This window comes from Ylistrum balloti, unplaced genomic scaffold (assembly GCF_031769215.1).
Source record: "Ylistrum balloti isolate Yb309-2 unplaced genomic scaffold, AGI_CSIRO_Ybal_v1 Utg371442, whole genome shotgun sequence".
Taxonomy (NCBI): Eukaryota; Metazoa; Mollusca; class Bivalvia; order Pectinida; family Pectinidae; genus Ylistrum; species Ylistrum balloti.
In genome coordinates, this window is record NW_026782756.1 from 187,730 (window position 1) to 211,444 (window position 23,715).

Here is a 23,715-nt window from a genome sequence, read left to right on the forward strand (position 1 = left end):
TCCTCCTAAGAGTCAGAAAATGTTTCTTTGGTTCCCTTGCAGGATAGATATGCTGGGTTTATAAACTTTATATATTTTACAACAATTGTGAAACAAGTTATTTGAACTTATGCTAATTACTCTTGTTGGCCCGGATGGAAGTGTATGAGAGGTCTTATTGTGAGAGGAAATCGGAGTACCCGGGGAAAACCCACGTGGTCAGGTAGGTGACCACTGCCTTTTCACATTTGTTCTAGTAGTCAAACCCAGGACGGCTAGGTGAAAGGCGAGTGTATTCCGACCACCCATGTTAGGTTTCCATACTTTTGATAACGTCTGTAAATAATTGTTTTTGTTTTCAGATAAAAGTAGGCAAGATCTGGTAGAAAGCTTTAGAAATGGCAGGATTCATAGTAGATGCCCAGAAAATGTGGGATGAGGTTCTTGTCAATGCAGGTAAATACCTTTTCATCGCAACTGTTAGACACATTCGTGAATTAGAATAATCAAAACTATGAACACAATTTCCTTTAGGAATGTACATTTTCATGTTTTGAGTACTGCACAACAGATTTTTTTTTGTAGTTAATGTAAAATTTTATAGTTCTGACAGAAAATCTACTCTACCTGGTTATCTTAAGCTGTTGAAATAAACTAGTGATATCAAATCTGAGTCATAATTCAAAAATCTTTGAATATCTTTATTGTATTGTTAAAAGAATGGTGCTGCTTTGACTCAAACGTGTGAACACATTCTCAGTTCTTTATTTCATTGAGAATTTTAAATCCAAACTTTATCACAATAAATCAGTGGATCAGGACCTCTTGAGTCCTAAATTGCTTTAAAGTGGAACTATTGACATAAAAATACAGACTATATTACTTAAAGTTTGCATATTTTTTTTTCAGATCCACGTGTAGAGGATTGGTTTATGATGTCCAGTTTTGTCCCTAGCCTCATTATCTGTGTGTTGTACATAACAATTGTGTTACTTGGCCCCACGCTGATGGCAAACCGGAAACCAATGGAGATCAAAAATATCTTGTTGGTGTATAACTTGGGAATGGTAGCTCTCTCTACATATATTTTTGTGGAGGTATGTTATTTTTTTTTCACTGAAATGTTTTGTATTACCATGATATCATTTATTTGATGTAGTTGTGAAAATTTAATTGTAACTAAAAACCCAATGGCAGTACAATTACAATTGAATGAAATATGTGAAAGTATCTGTCAGTCAGATATGAAAATGGCACTGAGTATAATGGCTGATTTTGGAGTCAATCCATGCAACAGTTAATACTATAAGGATAATATCTGAACTGTATGTAATGTTTACCTACTGGAAGTCCAAATGGCCTTAATAGCAGGTGTAAAACTTCTTATTTAATGACTGAAAAAAACTTTTCTGTTAAACCACTTATATCACTTGCTGGGACTTGCAAATTCATTTTGGTGTGTGTGTTAAAAATTAATACACTGTATACTACACATTAGTGAAAAGTGAGTGTTTTCAAGAGGTGCAGGTTTAAGATTTATGTATGAAGATGGCAAATAATTTGTTTCTGTGGGATATGGACAAATTATAAGTCTTATATTACCCTTCTTTCATATATGTCCCACATACTATGTACTGTGTATATTTTCCCAACAGTTCCTGTTGTCGGGCTGGGCCACTGGTTACAGCTTACATTGTCAGCCAGTAGATTACTCCAACTCTAAGGCTGCTGTGAGGGTAAGAAACATTGACAAGCTCAAAGAATGCTATAAATATGTGAACTGTATAGAAATGTCCAACAAAATTAAGTTTGATTTCCCAATACAATGATAGAATAAACTACTTCATTGTAATGTCTTATCTAACTATTACTACACCATACTCCTTGATTAGATAGATTGTTACTTGTTTATCTTCTCATTTTATTGGCCCATTACCAGTCAAGGTCATTTTGAGGTGAGGTTTTTTTATAGCAAATGTAGGCTACCCTCACATACCATCCAGAGCAAATGAAAGAAAGCTTCATAAATGCAAGAAAACAGAATGGTCATGATCTTGGCTTCAGACCAACCTGTACAGGGATCAAACCTATGAACACTGGATCTTCATCTGAAGTTGTATAGTTTGATTCTCTACAAGATCAACGTAGCTTTTTTAGTTAGATTGATGTGAACAAAACATTAATTTTTACTTGTTATGGCTGGAAAATGCATACATTATAATTTGTCTTCACTGAGTCTTTCACTAGTAATATTTAATATATGGTTTCATATGAAAGACATCAGCCCAACATGATGATTATGTATGTTTAATTACATGTTTCTTTTATGATTTTGCAGATGGCAAGTACTTGCTGGTGGTTTTACATATCCAAGTTCATTGAACTTTTTGACACCGTAAGTACATTATTGTATTATGGAATATAAAGTGGCATGTACTGTTTAATCTTAACTACAAGTTATATTAACTTTTTGTGATATGTCATGCATGAACTGATGATCTTTATACCAATAAGAGAATTTCATGACATGGCCAGTCATGTTCTGCAGTATTCTTTTTTATTTTTTAATACTTCTCTTACAGAACATATGATATGACCATAGGTAAAATTAGACAATACAAAATGTACTTTCCAATTATATTTACATTGATATTGGCAAATTTTGCAATTAGCAGATTGTAAATCTAATTTGAATTTAAATTTTGTTATGGTAGATGAAGCTGTGGATGATCTAGATATTTTCTTTTGCATGTAATTCAAACACTAAACATGATGTTAATTGGAGCAATATTTGATTTTATTTCAGATTTTCTTCATAATGAGAAAAAAGTTTAGCCAGGTTTCATTCCTGCATGTATTCCATCATGGGATTATGCCGTTTTCCTGGTGGTTTGGAGTCAAGTTTGTGCCAGGTATGGTTTCTCTCTATCACATGTAGTGATATTGTTTATGTGAAAAAGTAGTAATATAATCTGTAGAAAGATTGTCTACCTGAAAACTTCAGTAAAACAGGAGTTGTCTCCCCTCTGCAGAGACACTATTACCAGCCCGGTTTTCATTTATCACCGTGAACAATGGGACCACATTTTTTCATTTATAAAACAAATACTACAAAAGTATTTTGCTTTCTGGTGATCTTCTACTAAACCGTTCAAGGCCAGTGTTAAAATTTGCAGGTATGTCCTGATAATTCCTGACATGTTGCATAAAAGAAACAAACAGGCCCCAAGATTGACATAATATTTACATTTTTCAAGACTTGAGACTATTTCTGTAAAATAAATTTCCCTGACCTACATTGAAATACTTTTCAAATGATTTGTTTCAATTCATAACAAAACTTCTAGCAGTTGTTTCCAGAATGTCACAAGCAAAATAGATATGACAGAGGATTTTCACTGTTTACTGCTACAGGTGGATTTGGTACCTTCCATGCACTGTTGAATTCCTTTATCCATCTAATGATGTATACCTACTATGGACTGGCAGCTTTGGGACCTCAATATCAAAAATATCTTTGGTGGAAAAAGTATATGACAAAAATGCAGCTGGTAAGTGCAGCATGTAAGACATGTTAATTACCTGTAAAATGTCACCCATTTCACTTCAATATCAAATATAGAGGGCAACACTACACGCTACCTTCACTTAAATACAGTAACAGATAAAGAGTATTTGCCTGGTCCGTTAATTCAAGGATGCTGTGTCCTGTTATTTTAGCTGATATTTCACACATTGAGAAAAGAGTTGATACTTCAGTTGTCAGGTGGCATGTTATATAAAAAAAGGACCCAATAAGACCCCAAATTTACTATTTGACTTTCATTCTTTAAAAATGGTTCCATAATGAATCTTTTTATTGGCAAATGTTGACAATCACTGCAAACATCTATTTGACTTAGAATTTCAAGAACTATGCATATAAGTTAATAAAAATAAAGATTCCTGGATCATAGCTTGGTCGTTATGCAGGTACATCCTGAGCCTTTTTTCTAGATTAAAATGGGATTATCTTTTGTTTTGTTAATTTTTTTTTTTGTTGCCAACATACTGGATATACATAACAAAATATCATATAAAACAAAGCAAATGAAAGAATAATGCTTGATTAAAGCTACATTGTTAAGTAAATCAGATGTATGAAGTGAAGAACCACATAAAAAGAAACAAGGTGTCCTCTCATTTACCTCTATCCTCTATCGCACCACAACAGATTAGTTGTTAGCATTAGTGTACTAACTCTTAAATACAATAAGACAAATGGGGTTATTTTGATCTTTGTTAGAATTTGTGATTTGTACATAGGCTGTCAATTTTCTACATTGAAATCTCTAAAGTATTTTCTTGATGTTTGCTTTTATCTTGGTTATGTGACACTCAGAAAAAAAGACATGATGGATTTCATGTATGTACTGATCAGGAATTCATCTAAAGAATGATAGATAGTCCTAACAGAGAAAGACTTTAAAACCTTTACATATACCCAAATCCAAATCTATTGACAGCTTGGCAAAGAAGCTTTGGGAAGTGGGCAGAGCTTCAACATCACCAAAGTTTGCTATAAGCATATATAATATTACTAGGTACAATTACTATATCAACACGATGGTTAAACTCAAAGTTTTGCAAATTTTTGAAATATATTCTGTTTATAGGCTTTAGTTGAGAGTTTGATATTTTAATAAGATATGAATTGATTTTGATGAAAAGGAAAAGATAATTTAAAAACATGTATTGGCATATTTGGTTACAAGTAATAAAAATGTTTTCTTTATTTGAGATATGGGCACGGAGAGTTAATCAGTTTGGATACAAAGTGTTTTGAAAATACATAAGAATTTAAAAGTTGTGCCAGTCAGTGGCACTGAGTTATCTTTTTTGTTTTGTTTTTGTTTCTTACACTGTTATATTTTTTTAACATGAAAGATGTAAGTGTGTATATAGTTTCATTTGTTACAGAGTTAAATGTGGATTATAGGGTATGGTTTATGGTGTATGTTTGACTTTTCAGACCCAGTTCATACTCTGCCTGATTCATGCCACACAATTATTGTACATGGAATGTAATTATCCAACACTGTTTGCCTACTGGATTGCACTGTATGCAGGAATATTTCTTGTGCTGTTTGCGGACTTCTACTACAAGGCATATATGTCCCGCAGGTCAAAGCCACAGAGCAATGGTGCTGCACAGAATGGTGTCAAGGAGAAAACTAATTGATGTTCCTGGTTGATTAGTTCATTAGTTATTTGCACGATTGTTAGAGATCTGATTTATTTTTTTACTGAAATGCTTTTACTTTGTGCCTTTTTTACACTATTTATATAATAGTACTAACAACACTTTGGTAGGTGCCTCCATTGTCAAAATATATATGAAATAATTATGTTGTACTACTGAGTTTGATCTGATTGTTGTCGTATTACTTAGATATTGACATATATTATATTTAGAAATTTGTAAAAGTCACTTAATTGCTGCAATTAACCTGTTAGCTCTATCCAAAGTTTGTGATTCTGGTTTTTCACTAGACATTTCCTTGTTTTATGTATACACTGGTAGAACTACATGTTTTGATTAAGGTAGTGGTCTGTTTGGCATTGCGTAGATACATTACTAAACAATCCAGTTATTAATCTACCTACGAGTCCAGGCACAAATGACCCATACATTTCTAAATTGTCCCATTAATATAGAGAAATCAACATGCTATATATAGGGAATGTCATGTTATTTGCTTGGTTTTTTGAGGAATATGTTCAACATTTCAAACTGTAGATAAACTGAAGAAGATATTCGTGATATTGCTGAGGTGATGATTATTTGTGGTGCACTGTAATGCTGTAGAACAAACATGACCTCATCAGATTTATTTGAACATTTTTGGTCCTTGAATGACTGTTAAATGGTATACAACATCAATTATATATGTGATTTACAACATCAATTATATGTGTGACTTACAGGACTATGTAATACATTGTATGGTTTATATCAGAAAATTCAACACGACTAAATTTGATACAAAAACCAACAGACCAAAATGTTTCAAATAATTTGCATATCAGGTGATGTCTGAAAAAATGATATCTTTGCGTGTCCCCTTAAAAAGTAGTACTGTATGTCTGGATCATGATGTTGGCAGCTATAGTGGTTGTTTCATGCATTATTCTGTGAATCCCAAAGACCTCAGATTTCTTGTGTGAAATCTAAGATCAGTATATTGTTTGTTACTTCCCTTGGGATTATCTTGTTCAGACTTCTTCATGTCAGTTTCTTTATTTGAATGCTTGGAATGGCAATTCAGGTCTATGATTGGGTAATTGTGACTTCCTATCGTCATCTGTTGTCCTGTGTCAGGACAATTGGTTACTGATGATGATAACAAAAAGAAAAAGGATTAAAGCATAATAAAAATATTCCTCTTTGACTAGCAATACACCATGAAGTGCTGAAAGTTTTAACTAGGAATTTTTATTGAGCTGCTTCTGAAATCCAATATGGCTACCAACGACTAACAGTATCTTGATTTTTTTCACTATCAGTGTTTTGATTTTAAGAACTCCTAAAGGGATGCTACGGCATATTTTCAGATTATTAATGTTATTATTTCAGTTACATTGGCTTCTGCAGAAATCTTGTTAAAGTGTGTTGTATGTAACAGTTGTAAATTATTCCGTATCCTCACTACATAGGGATATATACATGTGGTAAAACAATGACCCATCCTGGTGCACATATATCCGTCCTCGTGTGAACCCGTTTTTTATTGGCATACTATTTTTGTTCAATTTTGATTCATTATGAGAATATCATACTATCTTAACAATTTTTGTTTAGTTATTACCTTTATACCTCCAACTAGAGGATGGGCTTATTTGTGAGCATCCCATCATTCATTAGGGTCTACCATCTTTGTTAATTTTCATACCTTACTTAGACCTAGTTCCTCGAAGACACAAAAAAGTGGAGAGGGACTTATTTGTGGGTGATGGCTTAAATGAAGGAAAATTCAGTGACTTGGGGGAGAAAAGTGCATTCTAACTTCAGACAGTCCTGACTGGATATACTGAAAGTTGATGCCAACAATAGGGTCATTACAATTTGAAATGTTTGCAGTCAAATGCCCTATTGATAAAAAGGTTACAGCCGAACTTGATCAGAATGCAAAATACCAGGTAGTTGTGGTTACATTGGTAGTTCTGAACCATTGACGATGTCATATTATTTTGTGTGATTAAGATGTTTAGAAAAATTCTATTGTTGATCAATCATTTATTTACAGTCTGTCTATAATTAATTACATACAGTTTATGAATTCAATGTATCTCTTTTACATGTAATAGAATAGAAAGAAAATTAAGCTTGACAAATGATTTACACATTGATAGGTGAGTGTGATATAACACTATTATTCCCATTAGAGAATGGTTGGTAAAAGTGATCTACATATTGGCAGGTGATTCTGTCCCGAGAATGGATGAAATGTTTGATCTACACATCAATATGTGTCCTGTCCTTGAAGGAAGGGAACGTTTGATCTACACATCAATAGCTGATCCTGTCCTTGAAAGGGTGGGAATGTTTGATCTACACATCAATAGCTGATCCTGTCCTTGAAAGGGAAGGAATGTTTGATCTACACATCAGTTGTTGATCCTGTCCTTGAAGGAAGGGTATGTTTGATCTACACATCGATAGGAGTCCTGTCCTTGAAGGGAGGGTATGGTTGATCTACACATCAATAGATGTCCTGTCCTTGAAGGAAGGGAATTTTTGATCTACACATCAATAGGTGTCCTGTCCTTGAAGGAAGGGATTGTTTGATCTACACATCAATAGGTGTCCTGTCCTTGAAGGAAGGGAATGTTTGATCTACAAATCAATGGGTGTCCTGTCCTTGAAGGAAGGAAATGTTTGATCTACACATCAATAGGTGTCCTGTCCTTGAAGGGAGTGTATGTTTGATCTACACATCAATAGGTAATCCTGTACATGAAAGGAAGGGAATGTTTGATCTACACATCAATTGTTGATCCTGTCTGTGAAAGGTAGGGCATGTTTGATCCACACATCAATTGTTGATCCTGTCCTTGAAAGGGAGGGTATTTTTGATCTACACATCAATAGCTGATCCTGTCCTTGAAAGGGAGGGTATGGTTGATGTACACATCAATAGCTGATCCTGTCCTTGAAAGGGAGGGTATGTTTGATCTACACATCAATAGCTGATCCTTTCCTTGAAAGGGAGGGTATGTTTGATCTACACATCAATAGCTGATCCTGTCCTTGAAAGGGAGGGTATGTTTGATCTACACATCAATAGCTGATCCTGTCCTTGAAAGGGAGGGTATGTTTGATCTACACATCAATAGCTGATCCTGTCCTTGAAAGGGAGGGTATAGCTGATCCTGTCCTTGAAAGGGAGGGTATGGTTACACATCAATAGCTGATCCTGTCCTTGAAAGGGAGGGTATGGTTGATCTACACATCAATAGCTGATCCTGTCCTTGAAAGGGAGGGTATGTTTGATCTACACATCAATAGCTGATCCTGTCCTTGAAAGGGAGGGTATGTTTGATCTACACATCAATAGCTGATCCTGTCCTTGAAAGGGAGGGTATGTTTGATCTACACATCAATAGCTGATCCTGTCCTTGAAAGGGAGGGTATGGTTGATCTACACATCAATAGCTGATCCTGTCCTTGAAAGGGAGGGTATGTTTGATCTACACATCAATAGGTAATCCTGTCCTTGAAGGGAGGGTATGCTTGAGCTAAACATCAATAACTGATCCTGTCTTTGAAAGGGAGGGTATGTTTCTTCTACATATTGATAGGCGATTCAGAGCAAAGAATGATGTCAGGTTGGGTGTGTTCCTTTATGAACTGATCAGAGGTCTTGACCAAAATAATCAGGTTCCAAGTCATAGCAGATCAAAAGGGTTGGGATTTTCTTTATTGTTAATCAAAGATTATCTTTTAAGGTCTTGCTAGACTTACACATTATGTATCAATAATGTAGGTTTTATTTCTATGATAAAGGTCCTTTTTTTTCAATATCTATATATTTATCGTAGGTTGATCACAATTTTTATTCACAAAATCTTTGAACACTTGTCTTATTAATGGATTTATTTTTTGGGAGTCATATTGAATATCAATCCCATTCTTATCCATTGTTATTGCGTTATGATTATAAACATTTTTTAATTTTAGTTGTTTAGGGTGTTTTTTTCATTAAAACAACATGGTTTATATATACAAAGAAAGTTCTCTATGATGTTCTGTGTTTCTGAAAGATTGTTTTGATATTTATTGTGTCGTTTTTCCTAACTTGGATACAAGATTATTGGTGTAATAGACTCTTGCCTGTAAGATATTATTATGCAGATGTATTTTGAAACCATCCAAATCATCTTTTTATGTTAAGAGAATATAGAGAATTCAATCATTTAATACATTGAATTTATTTTTAAGTAAAAATTTGCATTGTATTGTTTTGATGTCTTTCACACTGATATTAAAAATAGTATCTGTTATTGTGTGAAAGACATTTTTGCCAGTATTGACTGATATAGTACTGTCACTAATTCATTGCTTCCAACATTTCAGATTTTTAATTCAGTGAACATGAAAATTCATTTTTTATCTTTGTTAAATGGTATTTACTTAACATGAACAATCAATTTCATATGGAAAGCTTGCCAAAGAATTGCATGTCTGATTCACTAACATTGTATAAATACTAGTAGTCACAACTTCATTATTCATTATATACACCAAATATAATTTTTCTTAATTCACACTATTTTTGTTGGCATTGCTAAAACATTTTGTCATTATAAGTTTAAGATTTGGAAACAAAATTAGTTGGTTTTAAGGTATCCTCTTGAATACGAGTTTTTGTGGAAGTTCAGGGATATGGGCATTTCATCTGCACAGTGTTGTAGAGCTTTTGTGGCTGTGTGATAAAGTGTCATGTCTTGACAAAGTTAAGCAGCATCAAGCACAGTTATCTCTTGGATGGATGGCCAGTATCCCGGTGCATGTAGCATATTTACTTTTATAATTGAAAATAAACAGTAGTGTTTTTTTATGCTTTGTCAACCAAGAGAAGTAAATGTGCAAACATTCTGATAAATATCTTACTCATCTATATATTGTTGATTAAAATAAGATGTTTATGATGGGTTAAATATGTGTATATACAGCACATTGACTTCTTGGTGCTTTAGATACATTCTCTATGTAACATATCCTTAGGTGCTTCTTACACAGCCTCTGATACATATCTTCAGGTGCAATACATACATTCTCTGGCGTATGAACAAAAGTGATTTTAAGACATGTTCATGATTATATTGATTTGCATGTGCAGTTATTTTAGTTTTGCATCACAGCTGGTTAGTCCAATAATTTTTATCACAGTATAATTATCTGTTTATAATTCACATATTTTGTGATGGCTATCACATTAGGTTTGCTTTAGTATAAATTCTATTTTATTTCATATATTACTATATAATATATTGCACAAAGATTATGATATATAATATATAGAACAAAGGAAGAAGATCTAGAAAGAAGTTGTGAAACTTTCATTGACATAATTCTTTGTTTGCTTTTTTCACACTTGAAAACTGTTACACATGTAGTTACATTATTTCTATATTAAATTGATCCAAATGATAAAGACGTTTGTGTTTTGCAGAATAAATAATTGGCCTTCATCTAAGGCCTGACAAGTAGCCAATCAGGGATGCAGGGGTAGAAGCATCCAGGGATGAAGCCCCAGTAGGGATTTGGAGGGAAAACCTGGAAAGAAATTTGGATGTTTGGCATTTAATTTGCACTATCAAAATTACATGTATACCGCAGATGTATTTGTTTAAAGGCAGCTACATCCCTAGAGGCCACTCTCCACTTATAATATCCTTCAAAGTCTCCATTTACTATTTGTAGGGAAGAGCTCTAGTGTTCTCTTTCATATACAGATTTCCCATTATTTGCAGCTGTACAAGTTGAATTTTAGGACTGCAACATCAGGAAAATAAAAATGACCTCTTGCATTTTGACTGAAAATGCTTCTTAATGCTATTTCTTGAAAAGAAATGGAAGGATCTTTTTCGCAAATTTTGCATGTGCATGTGTCAGGTTTTTATTGGTCGCTAGTATTTAATTATCAGTTTCGGTTCAATTGCAAAAAAATGGTCTACAAATGTACTCATGTATCTTGGATTTCTGACAAATTATCTGACCAAATTTCATATCTAGGGTTTTTGTTCATGCTTATCTATGTTAAGTCTTGAGACTACGCGGAAAAGTAACTTAATTCAAATTTTGCATTATAGTAAAATCTTAAATGACCATCAATGATGCAATACTCCGCCCTTCAGGTCCATTCTTGCATACCTGGCAGGTAAAATAATAGAATGAAAACTTGAGATCATTAATGATATATAGAGATAGGTAATTCTCCAAATACGAAAAGGAAAGAACTTGTCAATGAAAGCATAGGTCCTTTTAATTATAATAACATTTTTTCAGAGTCTAATTTGGGGTATAGCTCTGAATTTTTTTTCATGAATATGAACAAAAATCCCCAGTCCGTATGTAATTTAAGTACAGTAGACCTATAAGCATGTATGATCATGAAATTTCAGTTTATTGTTTTCACAAAAAATAAATATGGTCACTTGGGTAATTTTAGAAGGGGGTGCACACTGGGTGCATCCCCTCTGGATCTACCAGTGGTTGATTCCCAAGAAGTTAGAAGATGGGGTCCAAAAGAGGGTCACAATGTAAACAAGTATAAAAAAAAACTTGCCAGAAGTTAATCCTTGGAATTTTACAAGTGTAAGTGAAATTATAATAAAATGTGGGAATTGAAATGTGTGTTTGACACCAAATATCACAATCAATAACAAATTTGTGAGATTATTGATGCCTGCATGGTCATGCACATGAGATGAATGGCCATTGAGAAACATGTCTTTGAAGTATACAGGGTATGAGATGGTAATGTTCACTAAAGGTGAAAATAATGTGATGTGATTTGTGGTAATAAGATTCAAGGGGAAACAGGGTGAAATGGTCTTTCATAGGTACATTCAACTGTACAAGAGAACCCAGAAGCCCACCAACATTTGATCTTTATTTTCTATAAGTGTCATATCTTACATTCTTTTCTTTGTTTTTGGCACAAATAGTGACTTAGGGAAACCTACATTTGATAAAGATTCCTCCAGTTCTCAAGAAAATAAATAACAAACTTTCATAGTAAAAATCTGAAATTGGCCTGTCTGCCAAGTTAGACATTTCATCAGTCCCAAAATCAAAAGAGCACAACTAGGGACCAAGGGGAACCTACGTAGGAAATTTGAGAAAGATTCATGCAATACTTCTCAAGAAAAAGTGATAACAAACTTTTATTGTCAAAATCAAAATGTTTTTCTAATCGTCCCAAAATCAAACCACACAACTATGAACCAAGGAGATCAATAGAGAACTTATTAAGATGTAGCAATATCAAACTTTCATTGTCAAAATCCAAGATGGCCCTCTGTCAACCATTTGGTCTTTCTAATCAATCCTAAAATCACAAGGCAGACTAGGGGTCAAAGGGGAGCTACATGTGAAATTTGAGGAAGATCCATCCAGTAATTCTTGAAATACCAAGTATTATTGATGGATTAATAAATGACAGAATGTAAGGGGATGCATTATCCCATGTAAGTAGATTTGATTATTACCTGGTTATAGATGTGTACAGTCCATGGGCCCCCTTGTCCTTATTCATTACTGGCCTGACACACACAGGGTATCCAGTTGGTGCCCTTGATCTACGGATTCTGTACTGTGTTACCAAAAGAAGGCTAGTGTTTTCATTCAGATGATTTAATTTAGTATTTGCCACTGTAATGATAATGTCCCAGGCAATACAGCATATTATGTTGGTCTGTGTTAAGGAATTTGGAACACTCATTAGTACCAACTTTAGATGTATCTTTTTAAAGGTGCTCTTCACAGGACCAAGGTCATTATGTGTTAGAACGTAAAACAAAGTAAATGTCGCTAAAAGGAAAAGTGACTGCTCGTACATACTAACTTCGAAAAGTTTAAATAAAACCAGCAAATACAAAATTTCACATACATCAAATTTTATTAATTAATTTCAAACATACAAATGCTGCAACTTTGTATAATATTTTTTCAAGTTGTCTTGTTTTATTACCCTTTTCAGGGTGCACATGTAGCCTTCATATTTACAAATTGAATTCTTTTAAAACAATATCTAGTCTTCCAATGTCTCAGTGTCTGTTGGTGAATTAATTTTCTTTCTTGCAGCCCGTTGTAATAATCTTTTTTCACGTTCATATTCTTTCATCCTAATCACAAATCTGAAAGAAAAGAAAGTTTAAACCAATAAAAGATCTTTAAAATTTCATGAATGAGAAATCTGAGTAAATATATAAGAATTATAATTGACTTTTTATCAATACTTTAACCTTGACATTGAATCCTGAAATACAACAATTACTTTGTAATTTTTTTGTATACTTGATATTTGAAGGAGGTTTTATTAAGGTACTTAAATTTAGGAACAGCTGTTAGAGAATTGACCTTGAATAAGTTTCCTCTCACAGCAAGACCCCTTACACATCTCCAGTTGGACCAACAAATGTGATTGATATGAGCTGATAGCTTGTTTAGCAGTTATCGTAAAATAATTAAAGATATAGTTATATTAAAGTTTTCATATGCAGATATGAACAAATGCTGACTGAGACACTGGTTCCTGCAATATGAAACATTTTAAGGTTAAAATATATCACATCCTTGTGAGGAACATTTGAAATCAGGTTGATGAAGATACAATAAGAAATGGAGAGACTACAGGAATCAATACAGCATATGATATTCAGGTTATGTGAATATGGTGATACTGAATGCTTTTTTGTGTAAATACATCTTTGTATTTCATAAATTGTCACAGGTCCATTCTATACAATTGCAATGTGGTATTCCCTCACAGTCTTTTGATAAAAATTTGAACAACAGGAACATTTTTTTAAACATTTTCTTCAGGTTGGTAATGTCAATAGAACAGAAGTTCTTATAACGCAACCAGAAGAAGATTAGAGTGTGACTTTTGATGACTGCACAGTCACCATCAGACAAATGACCAGTGTGGAGCGTACTAACACTGACGTATGTAGCGTATGAGATGGAAGCAACCAACTTTTTCAGCTGTACTGTAATCCTATGTACACTAAAGTAGAAAACAGTGTGTGGAAGGAGATTTAAAGAGATAAGTATTTTGTATATGGTCTTCATTTTCTTACAGCTTTAATATTCATCAATCTCAAATTCTTATAATTTTACGTACTCATCAAACTGGCAATCATCCCAATGGTGCTTTTCATGAGAACATCTGTAACCGAATGGCATATGCTTCCGAAAACATTTTTGTAATTCAGCATAATGATGGGCGCAGTAATCCCGAAATTCTTCTGGTATTTTATATGCTACCATTTCTTCATATGTAAGAGTAGGCTCTGAAATAAACAAAAACTCACAATTAGCAGAATATTACAGAGTCTTAACATAGAAGATGTGAGGTGGTCTGACTAAACTTAAATACATGTAATACATTTAATATTTCATACAAATAAAATAAAACCTGACATCAACTTGTACATACATTATGCACAAAAGGAATAGAGGGCTAAATACTGATGACTAGTAGTAGATTGATGCTGAAAGAAGTTACGTCATATTTCTTGTGTTGCTTTCTGATAAAGTGACAGTCAAATGACTTGTTGCTGAGAAAGTCAAGTGATATGGAGAAGAGGAAGTCATTTTGCTATGTCAAAATGCTGATATAAAAACAAATTTCAGTATTGGACCATGCTTACCAAATGAATTTCAATCACTGGGTCACATTATGTCGAGGAAAAATATACCTTATTGGTCACTGGATTGTGTAACATAGTAATTGGTTGGTGGCACTTTTTCTCCAATGACTTGACTGATAATCAGATGAATGCAAAGCAAGGTATATGTGCTTATGAAGTAATATAGGAGAGATTGACCAGAGTGTGACAACATATAGGTAAAGTTTGTATATAAGTTATAAATACTGAAAATATGTGATTTTAATCTTGCTCGTCTGGTAGACAAGTGAACTGATGGTCATGGGGTCCAGATTTTTAATCCTCCATCATCAACATTTCCCTTTAAATAACCTCTCTTTAATAACCAAAAAACAAATTCATGAAATGTTCAATGCTAAATTGGGAAATGTTAAAAATCATATAAAAGTCATTTTTGTTACAATGTTCTGAATGAACTTTATGTGTTTCTATTTCAAATCATTTCCTATTTGAGAAACCATTTAGCAGTAAATGTTACTTAAATGTAGGACTATGATATTACCATATGTGCCCAACCTGTAAAATGTTGTAGCAAAAAATATTCTTGTTTTAAGTTCAGCCTTTAACAAATTGGGCACACTCCCACATATGGGTAATATTCCAACATTTAAGTAACACTTACCAATTTGAGTAATAAAATTTGATACTCAAGTGTGAGGTAATTTGAAATAGAGACACTAAGAGCTTTCAAACATCTGCATCAAAAATTCATCACAGCCAAAAAATATATGCAACATCATACATTTTTACACAAAAAACAAACAATTCCGTTGACTTATTTTTTGTAAAAACAACAAACTTGATCACCTCCATTGCTTATAATGTGTCTAAAAAAAAAGAACACAGGTAAATACACACTCACCTGAGATATTTGCACTGAATGGTCCCAATGACTATAAAGTGCAGTCAATGGAGAACAAAGTCAGTGATGTAGATTGTCATTTTAACACAAAGTTAGATAAGAGAAATGAATATTATACAATATTTTATTGGCTATTGAGTCATGTCAGGGCTCTCGATCTGCCAGATTTGGGGCAGATATTTGACCCAATTCCCAATGCAAAATAGTATCTTTTTTCCCAATTCTAAGGAAAACACTGTTATTATTCCCAATTCTAGGGGCCCCGGACCCTTGGCCCCAGTCCCAAAATGGGGTGAGAGCCCTGCATGTTGAATTATGACACCCTGTTTTGATGCAAATGTTTGAAAGAACTACATGTCTATCTGTTTTAAATCACTATGCATTCAAGTAACAATTTCATTACCCAAATCGGTAGCTGCAACTCAAAAGCAGGGCTCTTTCCCATTGCAAGAGTGTGCTCAACATGCTTAATCTTTTTTATATTAAATCACAAGTCTTGAACTGTTCAACAATGAATAATTTGTGTTGTTATTATCTTTTGGAAGGCCAGTACAACATGTTTCATGCCAAATGTGAAATGCTTTATCTTTAATTCCAATTAGTTGAAAGATTTTAAGTTAACCTAAAGTCATTAAGTTCATACCTGTTTGAGGATAATAAATCATCTACATCTATATAAAGGTAAGAGTCCTGTCATGACATTTCTTTTCATTTAGTTTGAGACATCCAATATAACTGAACACTTACTTGCTTTTAATGCATTACGCTTGGTACTTTATGCAAAGAGCATTATGCTAAATCCTTTCTTTGAAATGCTTCATTTGAAATGCTGAATGTGAAAAGCATAATCAGATTGATATTTTGTGCTGAATGCAATATGCTTTAAATGAACTATTTTTAATGAAATAAACCCTCTTATTTTGATATACTGAATGTTCGACACCTGCTCTAGGCCTACGGGCAACTATGGACGCTTTCTGTATCCCTTCCAGTTCGATTATAAATCTTATTGATAAAAAACATACTGTTTGACATTTCACATTACGCATTTCATTTTCAGCATTTTGCAAATATCAATTCGCGTTGAGCATTTTGCATGTCTTACATTCCACTTTATTACAAATACCAATGTGTTGGTGCTCAGAAAATTTTCATTGGGGTATTGAGGATCAATCAGAACAGTTGAAGGTGAAATGGTCAAATTGAAAAGACAAATGATCGTGATACCTCTCTCTTTACGACCATTGGGAAATCCATAATTGGCGTCAAAAGTAGGGGGCTCCAGACGATTAGGATGCAAATGTGGTTCCTTCCATTCCCGGTAACCTGATGACATTACCATCCCCATTTTGCCACTGAGACAGGCTTTCAATGGCGACAATCGCTTAAGTTCATAAAAATAAAAGAAATACATATATTTTGTTTATAAATTATGAAGACATGTTTTTATCGTAATTCATTATATTCAACTAAAATTACATGAATTTGAAATATACAACAAAACTTATGTTCTTTTCTATAGTTTTGATAGTTATATCATACTTACTATTGAAAACGGTGTGCTCCCTCACGCAAGCGCCTTTCAGACTTCCGATATCCTTTCATTTCCGGTGTGCATGGCAGCCTTTCGAAATAACGCAAAATGGTAATATGTTGTGTAGTTTTGTGCGGGTGGATGGTTTTAATTATCATCGTATTGAATAGAAAGAAGCAGTTCATAATATTTTCTGTTGTAATGATAATAATATGTTGACCAGTTCCATCAAACTTGTTTTACAGATAATAGATAGCATTACCCCAGTAAAAGTATGGTCTCTGTAACTATCATTTGTCCATTTGTTTCGGACCCTCTAGGAATCACATCTCGGTAGCTAAGCTAAGTTGACGAATTACAACAAAGCAATTATATACACGTATTGAAATGTTTCCAGAATACATTTTCAATAAGGTGTCTTTGTAGAATCAGTATTTTCAATAAATATAACGAAACCTTGGTCACCTGAAATTGTAGTCTCGTTCACCCATTTTTGTATCATTTCTCTGTTGACGTAGTATGTGCAATCGACAAGAGTCTGATAAAACGAAATTATTTAAATTGTGAGTTACACATGCTATTTGTATTTTGAAATATTAAATGAGATACACTACCTTCATGTACTCTGTTGTACATCACACAGGAATTGTTTTCTTGGTGTACTCTGCTCGTGTGACAACACTTCTGTTTTCTGTTGTCATAACTAAAATGTTCAAGTCACCCTTTTAGCCTAAAATGCAGGCTTTACATTGTCTCTCTGATTTGACAGAATGGTTATTATCACTTTCTTGATTGGAATTTATAAATTGAAAGAAGGGAAAAGGTCCCAATTTCACAAAAGGATATAAAACGTGGTGGGCACCAAAATCACCATGGGATCTATACCTGTAGATTTCAGACAGACAAAATTTACTACCACAAATCTGTACTTTGGCATGGTTTATTAATTGATTATTTTTTTTTAAATTAGATTTAATTTGTTTTTCTTCTTACAGAAGCCAATTTTACTACATGGTCATGAGCGATCAATCACAGAAATCAAATACAACAGGGAGGGTGACCTTATCTTTTCTTGTGCTAAGGATCACCAACCTAATGTGTGGTATTCTCTCAATGGAGAGAGACTTGGGTCCTTTAAAGGACATACAGGAGCTGTGTGGAACATGGATGTCAATTGTATCCTTTTAATGTTAAAAATTATATGTAAATGTTGTTAAGTAACTGTTGAAACAAGCCAAGGTCAAAATAAACAAAAGTTGATATTGTTCAAATGTTTTAAGTAAATTATAGAATTTTAAACAAAAAACACTGTATATGTCAGTAGTTGTTTTTGAGGGTCAAAAAAATGGTTACTAGTAAAGGCAGTTGAAATACTCTTTAACTCATAGGTGTCTACAGCCTATGTTAATCTTTGAACAATATGCCCATCAGCATTTATTGTAACTCTGATAGAAATTCTTTCTCATTATCCTGTATCAAGCTCATCTCTACTTTGAGTCTGTGACAGTGTGTTGATCCTGAGAACTTATTGTACATTGAAGGATGAATACTCGGTGCTGTGTGTCCATTTATCACCCTTACCTACATGTACCTGTTAACTGCAGTCAGGATTTTTGTACATTATATAACATTTGTTCTATTATGAATAAAACAGTACTTTCAGAATTTTACCTTGACTACAGCGTTCAGGGGACACAACCTATGTGTTGACAGCTTCTGCAGACAACTCTTGTAAACTGTGGGATTGTCAAACAGGTCAGTTAATAATGATACTTAGTATTCAGTCATGTTAATTAGATCACACAATCTGTAAATGAATTTAATCATCACATAACAGTAACATGGCATGAATTTGATGCATTTTAGATAGCTGCCATAAAGTGTCTGTATTTCATTTTGAGAAGCATGAAGAGACAAACTTCCCAACAGGATTGTTTATTTTGTTTTATTTATTGTTTGTTTTTTTTTTTTGTCGCTAGAGATTTGTTTACAGAATCTCTTTCAATTACAAGCTTTTGCAGTATAAAGATATATAACTTTGCAAAAATACCTAAGTGAGTAATTAAGTCCGCTTAATTTGGTATCTTACAGGGAAAATGCTGTCAACAATGGAGTCTAAGACAGCTGTACGTACATGTGGGTTCTCATACAGCGGAAATCTTATAATGTACACAACTGACAAAACCATGGGACATCCTTGTGAAATCCACATCTACGACATCAATGATATGAGTACGAACTTTAAAAGTTAAACTAATGACAATAATGACTGAACTGTAAATCTGATTGGAGGAGTGTAATAAATCACACCTTTCATCTATCAAGTAATAAAATATCTCATGAATCAGTAATATGAGTATGATCTGTATATTACCTGCATCTGTGACATAGAAATACCCAGTTTGCCAGTTCAGTTCATTTTGACTTAATTATAGATACCAGTATGTTGATTGATCATTTGTGTTCACTTAAGCATAACCTTAATACAAATTATTTCACTTGAAACTTTATTTGATAATTTTGGTGCAAACTTTTATGTACTTCAGGAGAGCCGGCTATGATCATTCCTATAGCTGGGCCAAAGATAACATCTGCTCTCTGGGGTCCATATGAAGAATACATTATCACAGGACATGAAAATGGAGAGTTATGTCACATTGATCTTAAAGTAAGTGTTAAAAGTCATTTTCATTATAAAACTTATGAATAATCACCATGCTTAATCACCATGACATCAACTTGTGTTTACCTGAATGGCAGTTTGATTCAGTAGATTTTAAAGGTGTAATTGCTCCCCCTTTTTTTTAGACCACCTGAGACAAAGTCTCATGGGGATTTAGTGTGATCACCTGAGACAAAGTCATGATTATGTATTATTTTATCAAGAGAATATATAGCACCATTTTCCTTGTGACATTTTGAGACAATATTACCATATCATTTTGTACATTGTTCTGCCCTTTGGTACTTTCTTTCATCTGATGGTCTTTGTCTGAAAATTTGGGGGAACATTGACAAATAAAAGATTACAGGGTTATCTGACATGATGTTTTTTATATGATAATATTATTCATAATGTATTGATGGTATTTCTCTAACAGTACCTGTGCTAAATTTATTTGTAGACTGGTGAAAAGATCCATGCTGTCCATGACCATTCTAAACAGATCAATGACATCCGATACTCTAATGATATGTCCATGATTATCACAGCATCGAAAGACACTACAGCCAAGGTAATTAACTTTATCAATGTTTTAAGTCAACACACCCAAGGTTATTCGCTGTCTCAATAATTATAGTCTATGCAACAAAGAGAACCAACTCTGTCAAGGTTTGATTGTCAACACAACAGAGGTAACCCCCCCCCCTCTGCCAATATGAAATTAGATGTCTAAATACTACACATTTGGAAATCTGGAACTGAATCATTAATTTGATAGATTTTTTTGATGTGAAACTTTGGGTGAATACACAAGTCTGTAAGCTGATCAATTAAACTTTCTTCTAGTATCTGAATTTCATCGCTTTGTTTGACTTATTTGTTATCAAATTTAAAATATACACAAATATTTCACACTGTCCAGCTAACAAGAAACACCTTTTAAGGCTTAATCATGGTTAAGATAATGTTTTGAATCAGTTCAGCTTGATCTACATAGAATTTACATAAATTAAATATTAGAAGATTGTTTATATGGTGATTGTGGCATACTATTTCTATAAGAGCACAAGTATACTATTTTGTGATGTTTGTAACCCATCATCATTCAATTTTCGGTCTGATCAGAGAAATAAAATGGCCAACAAGGGGCCATTCAAGATTTGGATATTAAATGTTTGTCATTGCTATTTGTTGAGAAGTACTGCATAGATCCTCCTCAGAATTTATATGTAGGTTTTCCTTAGTCCCTTGTAATGAACTTTTGTCTTGGGATTGTCAGAAAATCAAAATACTGACCGGCTTTTATTTGACAGTTGAGAGCAATTCCAAAATTTTGTATAATTAAGAGCAAATTAGGGGAACACAGAGACACTTTTAAAGAGTTAAAGAAGACCACGCACGCAGTGGTGGGGGCCAAGATCCCTCTGGGATATCTTGTTATAAAAAACCATATAATGCAGAATAAATCTTTAATGATCTTCACAGCCAGAGTAACTAATTCTGTCAATGTTTATGGTCTGTACAACCAATATTGTAAAATTAGCTTTTTGTGCATTATCATCAAAAATTTATTCGAGAGTTTTTAAGCTCAGAATAATGTGAACTGAAAACAAAACAAAAACAAAAATAACTGAAACCAAAATATTCCAAAGAAATGGAAATATGAAAAATTAATAGTTTCTATTTGATCAGAGTGAATCAAGTACTGATTTCAAATATTAATCTTTCTGTAATATTTCCTCTCCACAGCTGTTTGATACATTATCCTTACGACATATGAAGACCTACAAGACAGAAAGACCTGTCAACTCCGCAGCCATTTCTCCTATCAGGGATCACGTAAGTTTATTATAAAGTTCACAAAACAGTAGTAAATTCTTAATTCTTCTGAACACATTATAGAGATCCAAAAGTATACTCATTAAATCATTAGCCATTTCAAAATTAAATGAAAATGTTAAATGTATTAACAAAAACTTGTCATGTTTCTGCTTGTATCCTGATGTCACATTTCTGTCTGTATTCTGATGACATCTTTCTGTCAGTATCATGATGTCATCTTTCTGTCTGTATCCTCATGTTTCCTGATGCAATATTTTTGTCTTTACTTATTGATGTAGCTTTCTGTATTCTGATAAAACCTTTCTTTCTGTATAACAATGCCAGGTGGTACTTGGAGGTGGACAGGAAGCTATGGAAGTCACTACAACTTCATCAAGGGTAGGCAAATTTGATGCTCGCTTCTATCACCTTGTCTTTGAAGAGGAATTTGGCAGAGTTAAAGGTCACTTCGGTCCAATCAACAGTTTATCATTTCATCCAGATGGAAAAAGGTAGGTGTTTTTGACAAACGCAAGTACCATCAATGTAATCAATACTATTTTTCTAGAAGGGATTTTTGAGGACGTGCAATGATTATTTGTCCTTATAATGGTCAAATAGATATAAGAATATCATGGATTATTATATTCCACTGTGTGTGTTATTGCTTTTGTGTTATCTTCCTAAATTATATGTATCAACATGTGCACTGGTCTGCTGGGGCTACGCCATACAAAGACTGGTAGTTAATAAACATGTTTGAATTATGATGATATATTGAAAAGATTTATTATTTATAGTTGAAAAGATCTTATGAATGTCGTCAAATTTATTTAGACTGAGACTTCTTTTGAGTCCATTACAAGCCTTTGCAAATCAAGAACATCAGAATTACATCATGGTATAACAGAAAGCGAGTTTGATTAGAAACATTTCCTGTGATCCGAGTGCAGCAGACATTACTGGAGTAGTAGCCATTTTAAATACCAACTGCAGATGGATATCTACCAGTCTTTGTAAAGCGAGGCACAGTCCTTGTGAAAATAAGCTTGGAATGTGTGTTACCCTGTTGATTTTTTACCTCCCCTGATTCTAATACTGTATCTCTTACAGCTATAGCAGCGGAGGAGAAGACGGATATGTACGAGTTCATCATTTTGATCCAAGCTACTTTGAGTTCAGGTTTGATTATTAACACTAGTGGAACGTTAAAACTTGGAAATTGACTGTTTATTTATATTCAAAAAGTGCTCTGGACACTGAAAAGGTCTGCCATGCCTAAATCTCAACACAACGGAAAATTAATTTGGAAGATGGATAATGTTCCTATCAGCAAGATCCATTTCGAACACAGTGGTGATTATTGGATCATGAATAAATTTTTCATCTGGATACAATATCTTGTCTTTATTTTCATTCATGTACTTAAGATTTTATTTCTGTCTAGCCATCTCTTCCTTTACCCAATATCACATAATGGTTCGATGTTTGGTGATATTAGCCAACTTTCCTTATTCTTTAGCAAAACCTCTCCATAACTAGATATATTCAGTTTCAGTATCATAAGTCTGTATCCGAAACAACAGGAAACAACATGAATACACTGGTTGATATAAAACCATTTATTAACAAAACATGGCAACAGAACATCTACATAAGTGTTGGGTCTGTTTTATTTGTAAAAAAAAAAAATCATACAACTGTGTACCATTGATATCTTGCAATAAGCACACAAGTCAACACATTATCTTCATCTCAAAGTCAGGAATTGCGCTTATAAAGGGCTATTTAAGCAATGATATAGTGTTGCTAATAGTTTTGTTGAAACCACAATAAATGTGGGTGGGGTTATTACTAAGCATGTGCTTGTCACTGGATTTGTTCTGTAATGTCAGAAAAACGTCCAGCAAGTTA

The 23,715-nt window shown here is 33.5% G+C and overlaps 3 protein-coding genes across 3 annotated transcripts; 2 read left to right on the forward strand and 1 right to left on the reverse strand.

The window, feature by feature from the left end:
• The first annotated feature begins 375 nt into the window (after window positions 1-375).
• On the forward strand, window positions 376-8,107 carry LOC132562530 (elongation of very long chain fatty acids protein 7-like). The gene is made up of 7 exons (XM_060227275.1): window positions 376-435; window positions 889-1,076; window positions 1,635-1,715; window positions 2,318-2,374; window positions 2,786-2,891; window positions 3,394-3,530; window positions 4,991-8,107. The coding sequence occupies exons 1-7, from the start codon at window positions 378-380 to the stop codon at window positions 5,198-5,200; spliced, it is 837 nt and encodes a 278-aa protein (XP_060083258.1). The 5' UTR covers window positions 376-377; the 3' UTR covers window positions 5,201-8,107.
• Window positions 8,108-13,126: 5,019 nt separating this feature from the next.
• Window positions 13,127-17,165, reverse strand: LOC132562515 (NADH dehydrogenase [ubiquinone] 1 beta subcomplex subunit 7-like). The gene is made up of 3 exons (XM_060227261.1): window positions 17,009-17,165; window positions 14,373-14,541; window positions 13,127-13,383 (listed from the first exon to the last, which is right to left on the reverse strand). The coding sequence occupies exons 1-3, from the start codon at window positions 17,127-17,129 to the stop codon at window positions 13,278-13,280; spliced, it is 396 nt and encodes a 131-aa protein (XP_060083244.1). The 5' UTR covers window positions 17,130-17,165; the 3' UTR covers window positions 13,127-13,277.
• A 194-nt stretch (window positions 17,166-17,359) lies between these two features.
• Window positions 17,360-23,198, forward strand: LOC132562514 (eukaryotic translation initiation factor 3 subunit I-like). Its single transcript, XM_060227259.1, has 9 exons — window positions 17,360-17,426; window positions 18,311-18,491; window positions 19,005-19,070; window positions 19,407-19,547; window positions 19,862-19,983; window positions 20,441-20,551; window positions 21,730-21,819; window positions 22,147-22,313; window positions 22,915-23,198. Exons 1-9 carry the CDS (start codon window positions 17,424-17,426, stop codon window positions 22,994-22,996), a joined length of 963 nt encoding a protein of 320 aa, XP_060083242.1. The 5' UTR covers window positions 17,360-17,423; the 3' UTR covers window positions 22,997-23,198.
• Window positions 23,199-23,715: the final 517 nt, after the last annotated feature.

What these genes read in the sequence shown, in the direction of transcription:
- LOC132562514 (XM_060227259.1), top strand. An exon ending in CTACGACATCAATGATATGA is followed by an intron (nt 19,548 to 19,861) that starts GTACGAACTTTA and finishes TATGTACTTCAG; the next exon opens with GAGAGCCGGCTATGATCATT. An exon ending in TTTCTCCTATCAGGGATCAC is followed by an intron (nt 21,820 to 22,146) that starts GTAAGTTTATTA and finishes TAACAATGCCAG; the next exon opens with GTGGTACTTGGAGGTGGACA.
- LOC132562515 (XM_060227261.1), bottom strand. Translation starts at nt 17,129, where the DNA reads ATGGGGATGGTAATGTCATCAGGTTACCGGGAATGGAAGGAACCACAT. An exon ending in CAATGGTCGTAAAGAGAGAG is followed by an intron (nt 14,542 to 17,008) that starts GTATCACGATCA and finishes TGTTTATTTCAG; the next exon opens with AGCCTACTCTTACATATGAA. An exon ending in GATGATTGCCAGTTTGATGA is followed by an intron (nt 13,384 to 14,372) that starts GTACGTAAAATT and finishes CTTTTCTTTCAG; the next exon opens with ATTTGTGATTAGGATGAAAG.
- LOC132562530 (XM_060227275.1), top strand. Translation starts at nt 378, where the DNA reads ATGGCAGGATTCATAGTAGATGCCCAGAAAATGTGGGATGAGGTTCTT. An exon ending in TGAGGTTCTTGTCAATGCAG is followed by an intron (nt 436 to 888) that starts GTAAATACCTTT and finishes TTTTTTTTTCAG; the next exon opens with ATCCACGTGTAGAGGATTGG. An exon ending in ATATGACAAAAATGCAGCTG is followed by an intron (nt 3,531 to 4,990) that starts GTAAGTGCAGCA and finishes TTGACTTTTCAG; the next exon opens with ACCCAGTTCATACTCTGCCT.